At 41.4% G+C, this 20,755-nt stretch overlaps 2 protein-coding genes across 2 annotated transcripts; one reads left to right on the top strand and one right to left on the bottom strand.

Moving 5' to 3' along the window:
• The first annotated feature begins 12,563 nt into the window (after positions 1 to 12,563).
• mcts1 (MCTS1 re-initiation and release factor) lies at positions 12,564 to 16,716 on the top strand. Its single transcript, XM_080416372.1, has 6 exons — positions 12,564 to 12,741; positions 13,749 to 13,901; positions 14,434 to 14,531; positions 15,665 to 15,798; positions 16,317 to 16,384; positions 16,474 to 16,716. The coding sequence occupies exons 1-6, from the start codon at positions 12,731 to 12,733 to the stop codon at positions 16,553 to 16,555; spliced, it is 546 nt and encodes a 181-aa protein (XP_080272498.1). The 5' UTR covers positions 12,564 to 12,730; the 3' UTR covers positions 16,556 to 16,716.
• Positions 16,717 to 18,042: 1,326 nt separating this feature from the next.
• On the bottom strand, positions 18,043 to 20,297 carry c1galt1c1 (C1GALT1-specific chaperone 1). Its single transcript, XM_080416371.1, has 2 exons — positions 20,161 to 20,297; positions 18,043 to 19,641 (listed from the first exon to the last, which is right to left on the bottom strand). The coding sequence occupies exon 2, from the start codon at positions 19,619 to 19,621 to the stop codon at positions 18,662 to 18,664; it is 960 nt and encodes a 319-aa protein (XP_080272497.1). The 5' UTR covers positions 19,622 to 19,641; positions 20,161 to 20,297; the 3' UTR covers positions 18,043 to 18,661.
• Positions 20,298 to 20,755: the final 458 nt, after the last annotated feature.

Below are 20,755 nucleotides of genomic sequence, written 5' to 3'. Positions count from 1 at the left end.
CAGATGGCGCCACGGCGACAGCAAACAATCAGCGTTGCCAGGTTTTGTGAGAGAAATAAGCAACCAGGTCTATGAAAACGATCCCAACAGAAGCGAGCCCTTCGCCCTTTTAACATAATACATACATTGGCTATTTGAAATATATAAAAAGTGCCCTACCAACAGTCATAAAAACATGTGAATCCTTACTCTCCTTGAAAACCGCTCTAAAAGAGCACTTACAGGTGGCTGCAATGCGGAACTGGCCCCTGTAAAAAAAAAAAGTCTTTGCAAACTGTTAATAAAGTATTCAATCAATTATTCAATCAAAGAAACAAGCCCAAAAAACAGCAGCCCGCCACTTTACAGAAAACGTAACTTATAATAAGCAGACATGGCAACATTGCAAACAATCATGCAGGCTAGAAACTTTTTATTTAGATTCTTATTTTTGTTGTGTACATTTTGTATGCCAACATTACATGCTCACCATCTTTTGATCCACGTAACCACAGTGAATAAAAAGTGAAATCCTGTTAATACTAGACATTAAACTGCATCAGGGAGAAATATGTTCAGACATCATCTGATTTCAGAAATGTATTGTAACCATGTTTCTATAATAAAAATATGAGATTGACTTATTAATTTGATAGTTATTCATAGTTATTGTATACATTTTATTTTACATAATGCATTGGTATTTGAGAGAAAGAGAAAGAGAGAGATTCCTAACAGCAAATGAACATTTTCATGGTTTTGAAATTGAGAGTGTGTGTGTGTGTGTGTGTGTGTGTGTGTGTGTGAGAGAGAGAGAGAGAGAGAGAGAGAGAGAGAGAGAGAGAGAGAGAGAGAGAGAGAGAGAGAGAGAGAGAGAGAGAGAGAGAGAGAGAGAGAGAGAGAGAGAGAGAGAGAGAGAGAGAGAGAGTGTGTGTGTGTGTGTGTGTGTGTGTGTGTGTGTGTGTGTGTGTGTGTGTGTGTGTGTGTGTGTGTGTGTGTGTGTGTGTGTGTGTGTGTGTGTGTGTGTGTGTGTGTGTGTGTGTGTGTGTGTGTGTGTGTGTGTGAGAGAGAGAGAGAGAGAGAGAGAGAGAGAGAGAGTGTGTGTGTGTGTGTGTGAGAGAGTGTGAGTGTGTGTGTGTGTGTGTGTGTGTGTGTGTGTGTGTGTGTGTGTGTGTGTGAGAGAGAGAGAGAGAGAGAGAGGAGATAAATAAACAAACAAACCCTGTGATGTTGATTCTATAAAAAGGTATTTAATATTTGTGTAGACAGGCCTATTGGCATCGAAATTTGCCAACAGGACAAAGACTTCCAAGACAACATTATTCCACAACTTTATACTTTGCAGTTTGCATATTATAAAGACTCACAGTTAACAGCTTTTGCTATTTTGAAATTTTGAAAGTTCAGGCACAAAATACATTTATTTTAACAAAAGAGTTTAATTGAATGAAATAGATCTGCCTCCTCCTTGAAATAAGAGTCCAAGAATACAGTTGCCATATTTTGTGAGAGAAATAAGCAACCAGGTCTAGGAAAACAAGCCCAAAAGCTTGTAGATCTGCTATTTGCAAAAACTCTTGCAATAAAATGTGGAATATTTGGAATATTTTCTGAAACATTATAACAACACAAATGCTCCCTGGGCACAAAACATTTTCATGAAAATATTTGAGAACCACTGTTATACTATTATAATAATTAAATTGGGAAGCAAGCCTAAATAGGCAAATAAACTTTAGAAACTTGCCCAAAAAAACGCAACCACTCATATTTACAAGCAACTTTACAGAAAAACAAGCCCAAAGTCGCTTATAATCAGCGGACATGGCAACACTGATCATCACAAGTGCAAAGGAAGTAGTTCACAACGTCGGACGGATATAGCTCCGTTCCGGTAGCAAATATAACACATCCGGTTTCTGAGCTAGCAAATATAAGGTTTCCGGTTGCCTTCAAAGTAAGAGCATCGCATTTAATGTTTTATGAAAGACATACATGCATTTCGAAAAAGACATTTATACAGTGGTGGAAAGTAACTAAGTACATGTAATCAATTACTGTACTATGCATTTTGAAAAATACACGTATACAGTGGTGGAAAGTAACTAAGTACTACTCCACTACATTTCAGAGGCAGATATTATACTAGTTACTTGTTACTTTGTATATTTTTGATTATAATTACAAGACCACTTCAGCCCTATTTAAACTTTGGAAATTTGAAAATAGCCGATCTACAAGCAAAATATTTTTATATTTATACAAGACCACTTCAGCCCTATTTAAACTTTGGCAATTTGAAAATAGCCGATCTACAAGCAAATATTTGTATATTTAATTACATTTTGATACCAGTACTTTTACTTAATTACATTTAGAATTCAGGACTTTTACTTTTGCAGAGTATTTCTACATTGCAGTATTGATACTTTTACTTAAGTAAAACATTTTAGTACTTTTTCCACCACTGCATTGATGGATGTATTTATAAGAATTAGCCTACGCCCTAACAGGTCGTTATTGAAATTGGCCTTTGATCCACATTCAATGGGCACTTAGCACATTTTCCATACACCCATGTTTAACCACTGTGATTAGACTGTAAACAGGTTTCAGATTTAAATTGGAATGCCAAAGATGGCAATCCCCTTTCTATAAATAATAATAGTAGCTTGTACAGGTGTAACATGTGGGGGGTTTATAAACATATTTAACAATACAATACAGTGTGTGTGTGTGTGTGTGTGTGTGTGTGTGTGTGTGTGTGTGTGTGTGTGTGTGTGTGTGTGTGTGTGTGTGTGTGTGTGTGTGTGTGTGTGTGTGTGTGTGTTTGTGTGTGTGTTTGTCATGGCATGGTGTTTTTTCCCCTCAATTTCTTTAGAGCACAAAGCCCAAATACCATTGAATATAATATATATGTATATATATATATATACGTATACGTATATGTATATGTATATGTATATGTATATGTATATGTATATGTGTGTGTGTGTGTGTGTGTGTGTGTGTGTGTGTGTGTGTGTGTGTGTGTGTGTGTGTGTGTGTGTGTGTGTGTCAATGCAACAACTACAGTTGTGTGTGTGTGTGTGTGTGTGTGTGTGTGTGTGTGTGTGTGTGTGTGTGTGTGTGTGTGTGTGTGTGTGTGTGTGTGTGTGTGTGTGTGTCAATGCAACAACTACAGTTGTTAAAAAACAGTTTTGTCTGAATCCAGCCACTGTAGTCCACACACTAAACCTATATTTTCTACAGAGGTTGTGAATATTTGATTGTTAGGTTAGTGCATCAATGATCTTGTTGTACAGTATGTTAAAATGTTTTGTTGAAATGTATATACAAAAAATCTGTTATTTCTAATTATGCTGCCGGTATCGTGTCTGTGATTATAATGAGCAGGGGATTTGAGCAGGTCACAGCTGATTAGAAGGTTGTAAAGTAAGGGGTTTTTTTAGGCAAACTTTGCAGCATTGGGTAAAGAGTAAATAATATATATATATGTGAGTGTGTGTGTGTGTGTGTGTGTGTGTGTGTGTGTGTGTGTGTGTGTGTGTGTGTGTGTGTGTGCGTGTGTGTGCGTGCGTGTGTGTGTGTGTAAAAAATTAAGCACATTAAAATGGAAATGGTCATTTTCACTAAATGTCACTACATTTCAAAGTAAAAATGTTAAATTATAAAGAAAAACATTACTTAGTGATGTGGTATTAGTAATTAGGGCACATATATATGTTTCTTAAAACAAAAGATGACTAATATATTTCAAGTGTGTGTATGTACACATATATATATATATATACAAATCACAATCACATCACAGAAATAGATCACCATTCCCCTGCACTTCTTGACGAAGACGAAGAGCCTTTTGTGGAAATAAATAACTCTCCTGCACTTCATGAGAGCCCTGTAGATGAAGTTCTTGTTGTGGAAATACCGGTAGATCACGCCTATGCACTTAGTGAGAGCCCTTTAGATGAACAGGATGACATACAAATGCAGACTCTAGATATTAGTACTGTTCAGAGTGTCATGGGACCTGGTGCAACATTAGGACCCTTCAAACACGATGCCCTTGAACCTGCTAGCTTTACTTTGCAGGCTTCTGATTGGAAAATGTTTCACTCCTACAGACCCAAAGGAAGTAAACATTTTACGAGGTTTGAATGGCAAGAGTTATTTGCCAGAAAGCTGAAGGAATCAAATCCTTACTGTATAATACGTTTTGCTAATCACAACTTTTCTATTGCTACCACCAGAAAAACATACAAGCCATGTCTCACGATCAATGGCTCCTGCCGGCATACTTCATGTGAGATGACTTTCAAAATACTTCTCCATTCAGTCGAAGAGGGCATATTTCATATAGTTTACACTGGCAACCTATATCACACAAAGGACAGATTGAGAAGTAGATATATTAGGGGCCAAGAACGTAAGGAGTTAGGGATATCAATGAAGGACAAATCGCCATATTGTGCTTACGTCGATGCAGTAGGAAAGGCAGATCCTAGGTCTTTAATAGCTGGTAATCGAAGTGGAGTGGGTAGAGACTCCGCTCCGTTTAGAAAGGTCAAACATGAACATCGCAAACTAAGCTGGATGAATGATGATGAGATTACAGCTCTGCGCCTACTGAAAGCTGACTGGGAAGATGAAGACACAGAAAGTGTAGTTGTAAAAGGATTCATTCAACTTATTAAAGTTAGTCCCCTTAAGGTTATATGTTTTAGTGAAGCAGGAGTGAGACTGTGGCACGATGTGATTAAGGACAGCGCTGCATCATGGGATGCCACTGGGGGAATCATTAAGAGTAAACTAACAAAGAAAAGGATTTTGTATTATGAGATTGTAGTAAGTTCATCCACTTCGTCCGCTTCAACTCCTGTAGCATTTATGATCAGTGAACAACACACCCAGACTGCTGTAGAGGAGCTCCTCACGGAATTGAGGTGCAAAGAGAAGGAGATATTTGGTGCCAACACAACACCCATGCAGATTAATAGTGATAGGTCCATAGTGCTTTTGAAAGCCAGTATGCATATCTTCAATGGAGATAGCATGAAAATGTACTTGTTACGCTGCTGGAGAATAGTGAATGGAAAGGCAGATAGCAAAGATTTGAATTTTTGTACCATAAGAGCATGTAAGAGTCATCTGATGAAACAGGCAAGTCACATTTGCAAACAACAGTACAATACTAGAGATTGTAGGTTTAAGTTGGCTATGTTCATCTTCAGCGCTTTAGTTAATGCCAAAACACTGAAACAAGCAGGTAATATAGTATCTGCTGCTTGTATTGTACTTGGTAGCAAAAGGAACTCCAGCGAGGTGGCAGCTAGTCTTGGCCGCATTGAGGATGAAACACAGAAGCTGCCAGGAATTGCAGGAATTATTGATAAAGAGCATGATCGACAAGACAATTCATATGACACTGCGGTTGATGATATATTTGACTTGACTGCTGATGTTTGTGAAGGTACATCTCCCTTCAAAGACTATTTTGAACAACTAAGGGCTACAGCCAATAATACAATTAAAACCAGCAATGACACAGGTGAAAATCAATACCATGGAGAAACTATTTTAAACAAACTGTTCTCAAACTTCCTCCCAACTATTCCAATATGGTCAGATCTACTCTCAGGTGATTTGCAGCGATTCTCTGGAGCCTATGCTGCACAAATAAACCATGGTAAGAAAAGCACAGCTATTAGTGAGGCCATGTTCAAAAACACAAAAGTGTTGCTTTTACGAAATGAGAAACACAGAATTGACGAATGTATACAGCGCATACGCTCACTATACAAGCAGTCAGCCATAGATTTCATTGCCAAAGTAGGCTACAGGATATCACAGGCATCACAGCGTCCACACCCACCACCTGTAGAAGAGTGGAACAAAAAGAGAACTCTGCCGCCACAGCTGAGACGCTCTTATCAAAATAAGCCACAAGCAAATTCAAAGATTTTCTTACAAAATGACAGCTCAGCAAGTGTGCCAGACAAAACAAAGGCACAAAACAGAGGCACAAATGAGGAAATATGCAATAGTATATGCAGGTTTGCAAATAATGAGAGTAATTGTTGGCTAAATGCAACCCTACAATCGATACTGCATCTGCAAGTAGTACAAGATAAATTGAAACAGTTGACACCTACTTATATGGTTGCGATGTCATCAATGCCAGGGAATTTAGCAGCTCTCATCCAAGCGTTTTTTCAAAATCCAGGGCACACATTTGATGCTAAAACAATCCATGGTGTCACTCAAGAATTAGTCAAGAGCATCCCAGCGTTGTCCTTGTCAATGCACAATGACCCACTAGATTTGATACACAAATTATTAATCTGGTTGCATGATTGTAGTGTCCAAACAACTGCTATGGCAAAACATACAGACATCTGTAAAAAATGTGCATCGAAAGTTGAAAGCATTTCATGCGCGCCTACTGTTTTTGCATTACCGCTGACACAGAAATGTGAGTCCCTCAATTCTCTTTTCGAACACACAATCATGGAAGGTGAAGGTCAACAGAGATGTACAGCATGTGGTTCAGAAATGAAGAGACAAATATGTTGGATTGATGCTCCTGATGTCATTACTCTTTCTGTGTCCCGTGTTGATAATGGTGGGACGGTGCTCCACACGCCTGTAGTCCCATCTGATATAATCGAAATTCCCATTCGTGACAGCAGTAAAATTAAGTATAAGTTGGGCTCAATCATTTGTCATGTAGGCTCAGTGGCCAAAGCCGGACACTTCTGGGCACATTTGCTTTATGACAATGTTGTAATTAGAGCAGATGATACAAATATAGACATCCTTCAACCAGCAAATGCATTGCAATTGGCAAAACCACATGGGTACATTTATTTCTATGTGAAATGTAATGATGCATCACTTAATGCTGTTATCACAATAGAGGACAATTTGGAAGATATTGGCCATGGTGTGGATGTGTTTTTTTGCAATGAAAGACCAAATCACAATATGTGTGAAGCCATACCATTACCAATACTAACATTTCTAAAACAGACATCTGCTTTCCAAAAATGTCACACACGGCTTGCAGCAGCAGCAGCAGCAGCGCAGTCCCCAGCATTGTTTAAAAGAGCGCTTGAGAAACTTGCCAACACTCAGGTGGTGTCATTAGTGTCTCGGCAATTTTCTATGACAGACGTGTACCACATATTAAACAGCTTTGTGAATGACACACTTGGGGCTCCTTTCCTTGGAAATGACCTGCTTTGCCTTAAAAGTCTTGGTCGCTATATTTGTACTCAATGTGGTGACCAGGCCGTACCATCTAGAAAGAACATATCAGAACTCATAGTGCAGCCACTTGAAGTGTCACAAAAAGGCATCTTGGACACAGTTGCCAAAATATGTTCTGCTCAACTTGACCAATGTGAAACATGTAAGCAGGACTTAAGCTTATCAACCTATCAAGTAATTCACAGCCCACAGACTTTACTTCTCCTGCTAAGATCTGGTGCAGAAATTCCCAAAACGTTCACTCTCTCCTGTCTGTACCACCAAAATGATTATGCTGTGTCCAGCATTTGTGCATTTTTTGACAAGTCACCATATGTGTCATTGTACACGTGTAAAGACCAGCAATGGCATATCATGACAAAAGCATCCAATGACACAGCAGGCTATACCTTTGAGCTGATGCTAAAAATACTGACCACAGCTAGTTGCTTTGTCGTGTCATACGAGAAAACTAATAGTGTGAAACTAATCAACTTTCAGCAGGTCGAACAAAAACATAAATGCACAGACAGATGCAAACTACACAAGCAGACAAGGGCTAGAAAAGGGAGATCCATTCCAACGGCAGCTGTGGAGAATAACGAGTGGCTGAGTGATAAGATGATCGATGAGTACCATAAGCTCTTGCTTTCGAGTGTTGAAAGAAAAAAAAATGCATTTATTTGTCCCAGCACTTTTGTAAGCCAACAGTTACAGAGTTTTTGGTGTGATGACATCAGTGTCCTCCCAGATGTACCACGAGCATCACGCAATTGGTGGAACTACGAGTTGGTGATATTGCCCGTCAACGCAAATAAGTCCCATTGGGGAGCCATCGCGGTAGATTTCACCAAAAAGACAGTGAATGGTGATGTTATAGTATTAGATGTTGTGATAATGGATTCACTACGTGTGCATGAGCAAGACCTGGTTAAGGCATTTTTTCCACTGCAAAGGTACTTAGCATTACAGTACTTTGCATTGTATGGTAGAGGTATGGGTATTACATTTAGATATGAGTGTTATCACAGTTGTCCCAATTTCATAGAACAAACTGACGGCAGCAGCTGTGGTATTTTCACTTGTTTGTTTTCCAAAGCTGTTCTGTTTGATGTGAGCCTCAACACTTTCAAAAGCCACCGTGAAAAGCGAGATTGTGTTATGCATGAGTTGTCAGGCAAAAATATATTTATCTGAGTACAAAGTTAAAGCATGTACTGTGATTTACTGTATCTTGGACAAACTACCTAAAAGGCTCTGTTGTGTCTGTTGTAGGAGAACGTCACAAATGGAGGATGCGAGGGACCAGAACTGACATGTTCCCAAGACACCAGGAGGGAACATCATTTTGGTCTTCCTTTTTTTCCTTTAGGTTTTGATTTAATCAAATGTTTTCTTCTTTTTTTCTTTTGTCTTTGTGCTTACTGTGATCATCTAAAAACAAACATTAGAGCACAGGACTATGCAATGTTTGGACTGAGCTGGTTCTGCTTTATATACGTACATCTATCTATTGATCAATTTGTGTGTGTGTGTACAATGTTTGCACTTTAAGTTTGCTGTGTTGCACTTTTGAGTGATGTTTGCACTTCAGTATATTGCATGTTATACTTTTTTATACATTTGAGTGATGTTTGCACGTTGGTACATTGCATGTTGTACCCGTTTATTATACATTTGAGTGATCTTTGCACTTAGGTACGTTGCACGCAGTACCATTTTATACTTTTGAGTGTGGTTTGCACTTCCTAGAACTTCCACATTTTTACAGTTTTGCATGATGATTGTGTTTGAATAATGTTTGCTGTTATTAACACACACACATATAGTAAATTGATCAAATCTGTGACTACTAAACTACTAAAGTAGCCTCTCAGTCCACCTTAAGACAATTGGCAATGTTTAAAAACAAATATTGGAAAATGTATTTATATATATTCTGTTTTTGATAAATTGTACACTGTTTTATTAGTAAAGAGTAATTAAAAGGTCTTTTTTTAAACTTTCAAAGCCTGTCTGTATTCTTTTATGGTGTGGGGTTGTGTGGCCACTTGTATACACTATTGGGTTAGGGTATGGCCACTTGTATACACTATTGTCTGAAAAGGGCCCTTTTCTGACCCCTGACCTCACTGGACGGCCCGCCACTTTTTTCTACACCTTAGTGCCGCTTAGCGGAGAGTGTGGCTGTGTAGAGGGGGTCTCCCCGAACGCGTGCGTACCTCAGAAGTTCCGGCACTAAGCACCGTCTCCTGTCCAGTGTCCAATTTGTATAGGCTATGCACTGAAAAGGGCCCTTTTCTGACCCTTGACCTCACTGGACGGCCCGCCACTTTTTTTTACACCTTAGTGCCGCTTAGCGGAGAGTGTGGCTGTGTAGAGGGGGTCTCCCCGAACGCGTGCGTACCTCAGAAGTTCCGGCACTAAGCACCGTCTCCTGTCCAGTGTCCAATTTGTATAGGCTATGCACTGAAAAGGGCCCTTTTCTGACCCTTGACCTCACTGGACGGCCCGCCACTTTTTTTACACCTTAGTGCCGCTTAGCGGAGAGTGTGGCTGTGTAGAGGGGGTCTCCATGAACGCGTGCGTACCTCAGAAGTTCCGGCACTAAGCACCGTCTCCTGTCCAGTGTCCAATTTGTATAGGCTATGCACTGAAAAGGGCCCTTTTCTGACCCTTGACCTCACTGGACGGCCCGCCACTTTTTTTTACACCTTAGTGCCGCTTAGCGGAGAGTGTGGCTGTGTAGAGGGGGTCTCCCCGAACGCGTGCGTACCTCAGAAGTTCCGGCACTAAGCACCGTCTCCTGTCCAGTGTCCAATTTGTATAGGCTATGCACTGAAAAGGGCCCTTTTCTGACCCTTGACCTCACTGGACGGCCCGCCACTTTTTTTTACACCTTAGTGCCGCTTAGCGGAGAGTGTGGCTGTGTAGAGGGGGTCTCCCTGAACGCGTGCGTACCTCAGAAGTTCCGGCACTAAGCACCGTCTCCTGTCCAGTGTCCAATTTGTATAGGCTATGCACTGAAAAGGGCCCTTTTCTGACCCTTGACCGCACTGGACGGCTAGCCACTTTTTTTTACACCTTAGTGCCGCTTAGCGGAGAGTGTGGCTGTGTAGAGGGGGTCTCCCCGAACGCGTGCGTACCTCAGAAGTTCCGGCACTAAGCACCGTCTCCTGTCCAGTGTCCAATTTGTATAGGCTATGCACTGAAAAGGGCCCTTTTCTGACCCTTGACCTCACTGGACGGCCCGCCACTTTTTTTTACACCTTAGTGCCGCTTAGCGGAGAGTGTGGCTGTGTAGAGGGGGTCTCCCCGAACGCGTGCGTACCTCAGAAGTTCCGGCACTAAGCACCGTCTCCTGTCCAGTGTCCAATTTGTATAGGCTATGCACTGAAAAGGGCCCTTTTCTGACCCTTGACCTCACTGGACGGCCCGCCACTTTTTTTTACACCTTAGTGCCGCTTAGCGGAGAGTGTGGCTGTGTAGAGGGGGTCTCCCCGAACGCGTGCGTACCTCAGAAGTTCCGGCACTAAGCACCGTCTCCTGTCCAGTGTCCAATTTGTATAGGCTATGCACTGAAAAGGGCCCTTTTCTGACCCTTGACCTCACTGGACGGCCCGCCACTTTTTTTTACACCTTAGTGCCGCTTAGCGGAGAGTGTGGCTGTGTAGAGGGGGTCTCCCCGAACGCGTGCGTACCTCAGAAGTTCCGGCACTAAGCACCGTCTCCTGTCCAGTGTCCAATTTGTATAGGCTATGCACTGAAAAGGGCCCTTTTCTGACCCTTGACCGCACTGGACGGCTAGCCACTTTTTTTTACACCTTAGTGCCGCTTAGCGGAGAGTGTGGCTGTGTAGAGGGGGTCTCCCCGAACGCGTGCGTACCTCAGAAGTTCCGGCACTAAGCACCGTCTCCTGTCCAGTGTCCAATTTGTATAGGCTATGCACTGAAAAGGGCCCTTTTCTGACCCTTGACCTCACTGGACGGCCCGCCACTTTTTTTTACACCTTAGTGCCGCTTAGCGGAGAGTGTGGCTGTGTAGAGGGGGTCTCCCCGAACGCGTGCGTACCTCAGAAGTTCCGGCACTAAGCACCGTCTCCTGTCCAGTGTCCAATTTGTATAGGCTATGCACTGAAAAGGGCCCTTTTCTGACCCTTGACCTCACTGGACGGCCCGCCACTTTTTTTTACACCTTAGTGCCGCTTAGCGGAGAGTGTGGCTGTGTAGAGGGGGTCTCCCCGAACGCGTGCGTACCTCAGAAGTTCCGGCACTAAGCACCGTCTCCTGTCCAGTGTCCAATTTGTATAGGCTATGCACTGAAAAGGGCCCTTTTCTGACCCTTGACCTCACTGGACGGCCCGCCACTTTTTTTTACACCTTAGTGCCTCTTAGCGGAGAGTGTGGCTGTGTAGAGGGGGTCTCCCCGAACGCGTGCGTACCTCAGAAGTTCCGGCACTAAGCACCGTCTCCTGTCCAGTGTCCAATTTGTATAGGCTATGCACTGAAAAGGGCCCTTTTCTGACCCTTGACCTCACTGGACGGCCCGCCACTTTTTTTTACACCTTAGTGCCGCTTAGCGGAGAGTGTGGCTGTGTAGAGGGGGTCTCCCCGAACGCGTGCGTACCTCAGAAGTTCCGGCACTAAGCACCGTCTCCTGTCCAGTGTCCAATTTGTATAGGCTATGCACTGAAAAGGGCCCTTTTCTGACCCTTGACCGCACTGGACGGCTAGCCACTTTTTTTTACACCTTAGTGCCGCTTAGCGGAGAGTGTGGCTGTGTAGAGGGGGTCTCCCCGAACGCGTGCGTACCTCAGAAGTTCCGGCACTAAGCACCGTCTCCTGTCCAGTGTCCAATTTGTATAGGCTATGCACTGAAAAGGGCCCTTTTCTGACCCTTGACCTCACTGGACGGCCCGCCACTTTTTTTTACACCTTAGTGCCGCTTAGCGGAGAGTGTGGCTGTGTAGAGGGGGTCTCCCCGAACGCGTGCGTACCTCAGAAGTTCCGGCACTAAGCACCGTCTCCTGTCCAGTGTCCAATTTGTATAGGCTATGCACTCCTTTGAACAGCATCTATCAATTTAGATAAATAATTAATGTTTTAAATCCGTTTTTGTTACACAGAAACATAATATGTGATATATAGCTTCGTTTAAATGCTTAATTTATAGTTTTAATGTGCAAATGAACCGTTTTTCAATGGTTTTCAATGGTTTCTTTTTACTCTAGAGGGTACTCTTATTCTGAAGAGATCGTCCACCGGAAGTCTTATATTTGCTCCGTTATATTTGCTGACTGAACACTGCTGACGGATATGCCGTAGGACGCGAAACACTGTCGTAAAATGACGTTACCGTGGCCCTCAACGACAAGCGTGGATTTGCACTAGATAGATGTTTGTGACCAAATAGTTGTTTCTCCCCACAGTCAGTGTGTCTTCAGAAGTTTGGACGAACCTCGGAGGAATTAATTAAACACGTTACACACGAGCAGCCGAGGATGTTTAAGAAGTACGTAACGTTAAAAAACGTCTCTCTCGCGTATCTTAGCATTAGCTTTGATAGCTAACTGCATGACATCGTTTCTTCGTTCAGCTGGCTTGTTAGATTCAACATTCAAACCCTGTAATTGTTTTGTTATTCTATAGCCATATGCACTTTTAACTGGAAGCTTTTTAATAAAGACATGTTTATGTTGCCGGGGTAAAAGAAAGCCGAACATCGGCTTAAAGATCAAGAAAGGCTTGACAACTTGCAAGTCTTTGGTGTATTGTAACGTGACCAGACATGAAAAAGTAAATTGTAGTACATTTGGTCTTTGCTAAAAAAAAAGAAGTAGTAACGGGTGCATAAACAAATGCAGAAATTGTGTTTTTCACAAACACCTGTGATCTTAATAGGATATAAATCTGGGTTGTGGTGGTCATGCACAGTCACCTGCAATGTCATGAAGAGACACAGTCACATCTAATCCACTGTGGTATTAATCTAACTATTGAGTGGTCCAGTTGGTCCCATTTGTACACTCGAGTTACAAAAGGTTCAGATTAACACTGAGGATTTTCCCTGTGCATGACTTGTAAACTATGAGACCATATAAAGGAGAAAATGACTCCCATGCACTGTCATCATGGGTGCAGCTCCACTATTTGTCGGTTGATGACATTTTCTGTCTCTAGCTTTCGGGATACTTGTCTCAGACAAGTATATTCATATGGTCGGTCTTTGACAGTTCACGTTACGAATTTTAAACACAGTCTGTGTGTTTAAAAATTCTTAACCTGAACTGCCCGAAGACCAAACATGACATCTATTCTTCCTTTTAATAAGCACAATTTGCTTGCACCAGTCTTGTGTTATGTCATATTTGTTTGGGTCTCACCTAGACTTTTCTAATTTCCTATACTTTAAATTTATTATTTAATGCAAAGTACAATCTGCTTAAAGTTTGTACCTTTTCTGACATAAATGGGCATCTAATTATAGCAGTCTCTGTGCCTTCCTTTGTCTCACTTCAGATTTGATGAGAAGGAAAATGTTTCCAACTGCATTCAGCTGAAGACATCGGTTATCAAAGGAATCAAGAACCAGCTGTTGGACCAGTTTCCTGACATTGAGGCATGGCTCAACCACATTATGCCAAAAAAGGACCCTGTCAAAATAGTGAGATGGTATAATGGGTCATTTTATTTCCCTTACACGCATTGACATTAGTTTTTTGTATTATCTTGTATGTTATGTGATATTTTTTAGAGATGTACCGATACCATTTTTTTCTTTCTGGTACCGATACCCATAACTTGCGTATCGGTCGATACCGAGAACCGATCCGATACCAGTGTGTAATTTAAACAAATCTAGGACAGTGGTTCTCAAAGTGGGGTCCAGGGACCCTCTGGGTTCCTTTAGCGGGTTCCAAATGGACCCTTACAGATCTGTAGCTCTCAGAGTTATGGGGGTCCTTGAAATCAAAAGGTTTGAGAAGCACTGATCTAGGAATAAACAAAAATGCCATTAATAATTGTTAAAGTGCAGCTACAAGTTAGTGAAATTATAATGTAAATAGTACAGTAAGAGCATAAAACACCAACTGACGTGATCAAAATGTGACTGTAAATGAAATATCATGTGATAAAGTATGTGGTATCGGACTGGCATCGGTATCGGGACAACTCTAATATTTTTCTGTTTTTCCTCTGGCAGCCATGAACACATTGAAATCCTGACCGTGAATGGAGAGCTGCTTTTCTTCAGACAGAGGGAAGGACCATTCTACCCAACTCTCAGACTGCTGCATAAATGTAAGATCTAATAGTAGTCACTGATAGCTGGTTGAGGCTTGAAGCAGTGGTTTGGCCCTGTCTGCCTCTTTACTTCACTGTGCCCGTCATTCTTTCGGGGGGTGCTGTGTGCGTGTTCCGCTCAACAACCAAGCACAACCAAGTAAACCTATTTAGACCTGAGGCCGATTCTACAAATGTCGTCTAAATCCTAACAGTTTTCTGAAACACGTATGTTTCTATATCAGTCGTTCTCAAACTTTTTCATGTCAAGGACCACCCAAAATGATATGCATTTGGCTGCACCCCCATCACAAAATATTTTGTATCCAGGGACCCCCAGAAGACAGATGCTTTCCCGGTTTTAATGGGTTAAGCTGAGCTCACACTACAGGAGTTTTGGGCCAATTTATACCTGATTCAGTTCAACTTATGCTTACGTCTGCCATAGCCTACTACTGCCTCACTACTGGAGGCTGTAAAACCGTGGGGCCTTAGTCTAACAGTTTTGTTTTTGAACATTTTCAACGTGTTGATTTAGCTGTTTGTATTAGGAAGTATATTTCAAAATCAAACGCCAGCTCAGTGACCTTGTGGTTAGAGTGTCCCCCGGCCGGGTCATACCAAAGACTCTAATAATGGGACCCAGTGCCTCCCTGCTTGGCACTCTGCATCACGGGTTGGTTGGGGTAAGTCCCTGCGACATACTAGCGTCATGTCCAGGGGGTGTACTTGTATATCAAGCTGCCTCACGCTAAGGAAACAGGAGATAGGCTCCTGCCCTATAGGGTTCGGCAAGGCTTACTTACAAATCGAAAATAATTGATGATTGAAAATGTTTGTGGTTGGTTAAAACATGACACAAAATGTGATTAGTTTAGTTGTGTATGTGATTACATAACCCGCACAGGCTGGTCCAAGTGGAAAAGTCCAGGACTGAATTAGCCAAACTTAAATAAGTGTCTGTGTATGTTACTCTGCCCTCAAAGACTCAGTACACTGTATCATCATCAAAAGAAGGCCATGAAACTTTATGTATTACATCAATAACTCAATATTGCCCTTGGTTTTGAAGTGTAACATCTATCTGAATGATTGTTTAATGATTACATTAATGCACACTGATACACTTCTCATTAATTTGTATGTTCCAGATCCTTTCATACTGCCACACCAGCAAGTAGACAAAGGGGCCATTAAATTTGTCTTAAGTGGAGCCAATATCATGTGCCCTGGACTCACGTCACCAGGGGCTAAACTCTACCCAGCTGCCGCAGAGACAGTAGTTGTATCCTTTTAAACGTGTTGTTATATGTTGAAGATACCATAGTAATATAATTAGGTTTTTTAAATGTGCCTTGCTTAAATTATTTGTAAAGAAAAAGGGAATGTCCGCACACGATAGGCTGCTCTCCCGTCCCATTATTTTAACCAAAAGTGAACAACGTTTCGCCCATGCAGGGCTTCATCAACAAGTTGATAAACCTTTCGCCCATTTCGCCCGTTCAAGAAGTGAACGTTGTTCACTTTTGGTTAAAATAATAAAAAGGACGGGAGAGCAGCCTATCGTGTGTGGACATTCCCTTTTTCTTCACTTGATTATTTTTGGCAGCACTATGTTAAAGAAACTGTGGGGATGTGCATATCCTATCCTTTTTTCATATAGCTTACATTCTTAGCCATTACATTGTTATAAAAGACAATTGTCCTGCTAAAAATGTAAATTATAAGGTACATGATTGACTTCTATATGCATCTCATAATGTTCACAACTTGTCAGATATTATCTTTAATGTCAGACTGCAGGCCATAATGGCAGAGGGAAAACAGAATGCACTTTGTGTTGGTGTTATGAAGCTGTCTGCAGAAAGCATGTAAGTCAATCAAGTCACATCTTAGTAAACTGAAAAAGAGTATTGAAGTTGGTGCATCCATGAGTTAATACACATTTCTTTTTTTATAGAGAGAAAGTCAACAAGGGAATCGGAATCGAGAATGTTCACTATCTTAACGATGGACTGTGGCACATGAAGACGTATAAGTGATGTAGACACCACCCACACACACCCCTGGAAAGCGTGGAGCTCTTGACAGCGAGGCATGAACTGCCAGTCAATTGTTTACACCAATGGACTTAGCTGTGTAACTTGCTGGAGGCTTTGAATCAATCACCATGATGCACAAATAAAAAGAAATCTTGCTTTAAGTTCCATTCTTAATTTGTGTTTGGCAGTGCTACAGATTAAAGATGACCGCTTGACACAAGAGCGATGTGGAATATGAACACTGAGCTGGCCTGTCAAGAAGTTGCTGCAATGCCTGTGATTTAATTGATGGAATATAAATCATTAAATGCTTTTTGGGTAATACACTTCAATCATACCATTGGATCATATAAGTATATAACCAGTGACAGTATTGGTCTATATACACTGCATTAACCACTTTAACCCTGGCATCCCTATTTTAGGTATGTCATAAGCGAAGATTTCCCACAAAAATAGATCTGTGAGCTTGTAGATGGGCTACTAAAAACATTTTTTGTAAATGGGGCTTAACCACTTAAAACTATATATTAGGTTGACCAGGGTCCCACAGGGCTCGAGGTCTGCCAGTATTTGCCTTTAGACCAAATCTCTTGTTGAAAATAGCCATGATCTACTTAGTGTCGAATGCTCCTAGAGACGCTAGGGTTCATGTGGTCAAGGTATTGTCTCAATGGGAATCCATTTAAATGTCAAATGTATTTCAGGCAAAATCATTTTTTAATCTCAGGTGTTCTCACAGTAGTACATAGTTCACAAGAGCGAAAGTATCTCTTGTAGCAAAGTTCTCAGCAGTTGAGGGAGGGGCAGAGGCAGCACAGGTCCTAATTTAGCAGTAATGTGTCAGGATATAAATGTTCAATTTAACACCTGCTGGGTAAAAACCATAACACTGAAAATGTGTTTATAGAGAGCGATTAATGGAGATGCAGTAGAGTTGGTCGTATTTGCCTATTAAACATTTGAAAGAAGATCTATGTGCTCCAGTGCCTTTCTCTGGGTTAGTCCTTTTAAACTGAACAATTGTTTCCTTCATGGTTAGCCCAGGAGTTCCAGGTCCCATTGGACTTGGAAGCCATTGGGAACATCAGCATTCTTTTCTTAGTTCCTGATAAACATGCTTTTATACACAAATGGTTTTTTAGCAGTCAGAAGAAATGGTAATTTGCCTGAGGCATTCATCCCATTTCAAACAATATTCAATACATAAACATAAATGTTTGAGATGAAACTGGTAATCTAGATAGAATATCACATCGTAGTAATATGGCATAGTCAATCTAATAGTATACATTCATGATGCTTTCATATTAACATTCCCTTTAAGAAATGAATAGGTAATTTATCTACCATTTACATTTGCCAAAGCTTGCCAACACCATAGTCCATAATGTAAAAATCATGCCTTTGCTCAGTAAACTAATTCTCATTTCCACAACCTTTTAACATATTTAGTGGCAAGCACAGAGTGTAACATGCAGTTGATATTGGCAACTCATTGAAAAAGTTTATTAGAAAATAACTTCCAGATTGCATTTGATGAAACACAACCACAGAAACTAAATATGACACTCCTCTGAATATATCGCCTCTGTCAGATGAAATCCTTATGTCTCAGAATAGTCAATAGTCCAAAATAAAAGTGTTGGTATTTTCATGGTAACTGCCATGCATTTCTGAAATTGTATATCAATTTTTAAAGATTTTCATGGAATCTAGGTCATAATTATTAAAATTGTCTTCTCTTTTCTTTTCTAAAACAATACTAGCAGCACACCACTACCTCCAAACTGAGGTATATAATTTTAGATTTCACTGTACAGACCTAATCTATAGAAATTTGCCCCAAAAATCTTCCCAAACACAATAATGCAGTTCATTAGAACCACTGCATTATCTGCAAACTCAGTTGAATGTACTTACAGCCACAAGAAAATGTGGCATTAAGTGTGCTAAGTGCAAAAGGTACAAAACACACAAAAATAGCATTCCCACCCACCATCTATTTTTACAAACAGAATATGAAAACCTCCATTAGTCACTTTTTGCTGGCACAGAAGCAGTCTCTACAGTGCCCTCCATGTTAAGCCACGGGAATGTGCTACTTTAGTCATTGTCTGAATTTTCTGGGGGGTAGAACACAAGAGAGTCTTTGAAATTGTGCCCATAAGGACGAAGTCTGTAAACGCCAAACATCATAACCTGCATCTGTGTGGGTGACATCCCACTGAATGTAACTGCCAAATCAGAGCAGCAGCCCTCCACCACATTTTTGGGGTTATTGTTCAAGCTGTCAGATATGAGGCTTCCTACACTCTTGCCATTGAACAGGCCCTTTCCTTCAACATCCTCTCCATTTTCCGCAAAAACTCCGGTATATTTAAGGCATACGGCCAGCTGCTTCTCCTCACTCAGCTTCCAGAGGGCGCGTCCTCGCTCTGGACACTTGTCCTCGTCCTGGTACACCCGCACTAGCCTTTTCAGAGCTTCATAGCTCAGAACAATTCCACTTTCATACTGGACATATTCAAGCTCTCCAGACTTCACAGCATTGCCAATGTAGAATGGTTCGCTGGGGTCCTTTGCCAGCACCAGGTACTTGAGATTCTCAATAATGGCAAACGTGGTGGGCCGTGCCACAAAGAACCAGCGCAGGTCACCAGCGTTGTCGTAAGCATGCTTCAGGGCTTTACGTAATCTGGCCCACTCATCACTTTCTTGGAGATCTATTGCGTCGAGGGCCTTGGATGACTCTGATGTGTAGAACGCTGCCTCATCACAATGTTTGCTCCAGGTGTCCTTGGCAGTCGCCCAATACACCAGAACCTTGGGCTGGACCATGATGATGCAGTAGACTCGTACTTGCTCTTTCAGCTGTTCCATCTGGGACTCGGTAAGGCGCTTGAGTTCATCTTTGCTGGGGGCCTTGACGTGGTGATGGTGGTGGTCCTCTGGACCACTGGACTGGGCACTGAAGCCGCTGAGGCTGCCCAGCAGCGACAGCACCAAGCAGAACAGGCCGCCCAACAACAGACCCTTCATGAAGGAGCTTCCGTCTGCCAACATGTTTGGCAGCCGTCACTGAACTCTAAAAATAGAATACACGTTTTAAATGTTTTTTTTCTATTCAGAATGAATAATCATGCTGTGTACTGTGTACATACATCTACTGATGCCTAATCTGGACACATCTTCAGTGATTGCTAAAAAAAAATCTACGTAATAGAGCAACATTGATTAAACGTAACAGATTAAATTAATGACCCGTATATCAACCAGGAAAGTAACATATATTATGTTGTTAATATTAAACACATTAACTAAAAGACAACACAGTACTAAGTTTTACAAGTACACACGTTAATAACAAAGACATGACAAATACACACCATTAAATCATTTCGTTATTTATAATGTAATGTTAGACCACAGACTGTCTGTGGTCTAACATTACATTACAAATAACGAAATGATTTAATGGCAGACTGCACACACACATCCGGATAATTAACGTACCAGGATGTTTATCTAGAGCTGGTATACGACGTACACGAAGAGGAAAGTCAATGTAAGCAATGAGTTATAGACAATAAATAACACTGTACCTATATTTCAGCAACGCGTGTCAGTCCTATTTCCACAGCCAACGTGTCCTTCTATGAAATGGCCAGGTTAATGTAACTTTTCCAGTCGGGTTAGATTCCACAGTGTCAACTAGAGCTACTAGCTCATTGGACGCTAGGTAAACACTACATACTTCCTGCTTCCACGTCACGTGACGTGACTATTCCATTGAGTGTCCCGAGTGGACCTCTGGACCTACTGCACATTAACCTCGCGTCATTGCACATATAAATAAACAGAGCTGCTACCTTTAAACGCATTTTAAATCTGAGGCTTTTTTTGGTATACTATTTAAATAGTTTTGAGAAAAAAATGCTGCTATTTGTCCCAAAGTGAATGCAAATGATTGCTGCTATTTGTCTCAAAAAGCTTTATACCCTGTACATAGAATACTCTGAAGATTCTTGCAGGGGCCCTCATACAAGGTTATTATGATTATGTTGGCCATTCCTGACTTTATTTAATAGTATACAGTAGACTGACAGGAAAGAGATGGGGAGTGACACGCAGCAAAGCTCGTCGGGATCGGGATTCGAACCCGCGACACGCTGTCATCAGCAGCCTCTTCCGGGTCTG

Source organism: Gymnoscopelus braueri (genome assembly GCF_963280865.1).
Source record: "Gymnoscopelus braueri genome assembly, chromosome: 20".
Taxonomy (NCBI): domain Eukaryota; kingdom Metazoa; phylum Chordata; class Actinopteri; order Myctophiformes; family Myctophidae; genus Gymnoscopelus; species Gymnoscopelus braueri.
The sequence above is the reverse complement of the archived record's forward strand: the minus strand, read 5'-3'. Positions and strand labels throughout refer to the sequence as shown.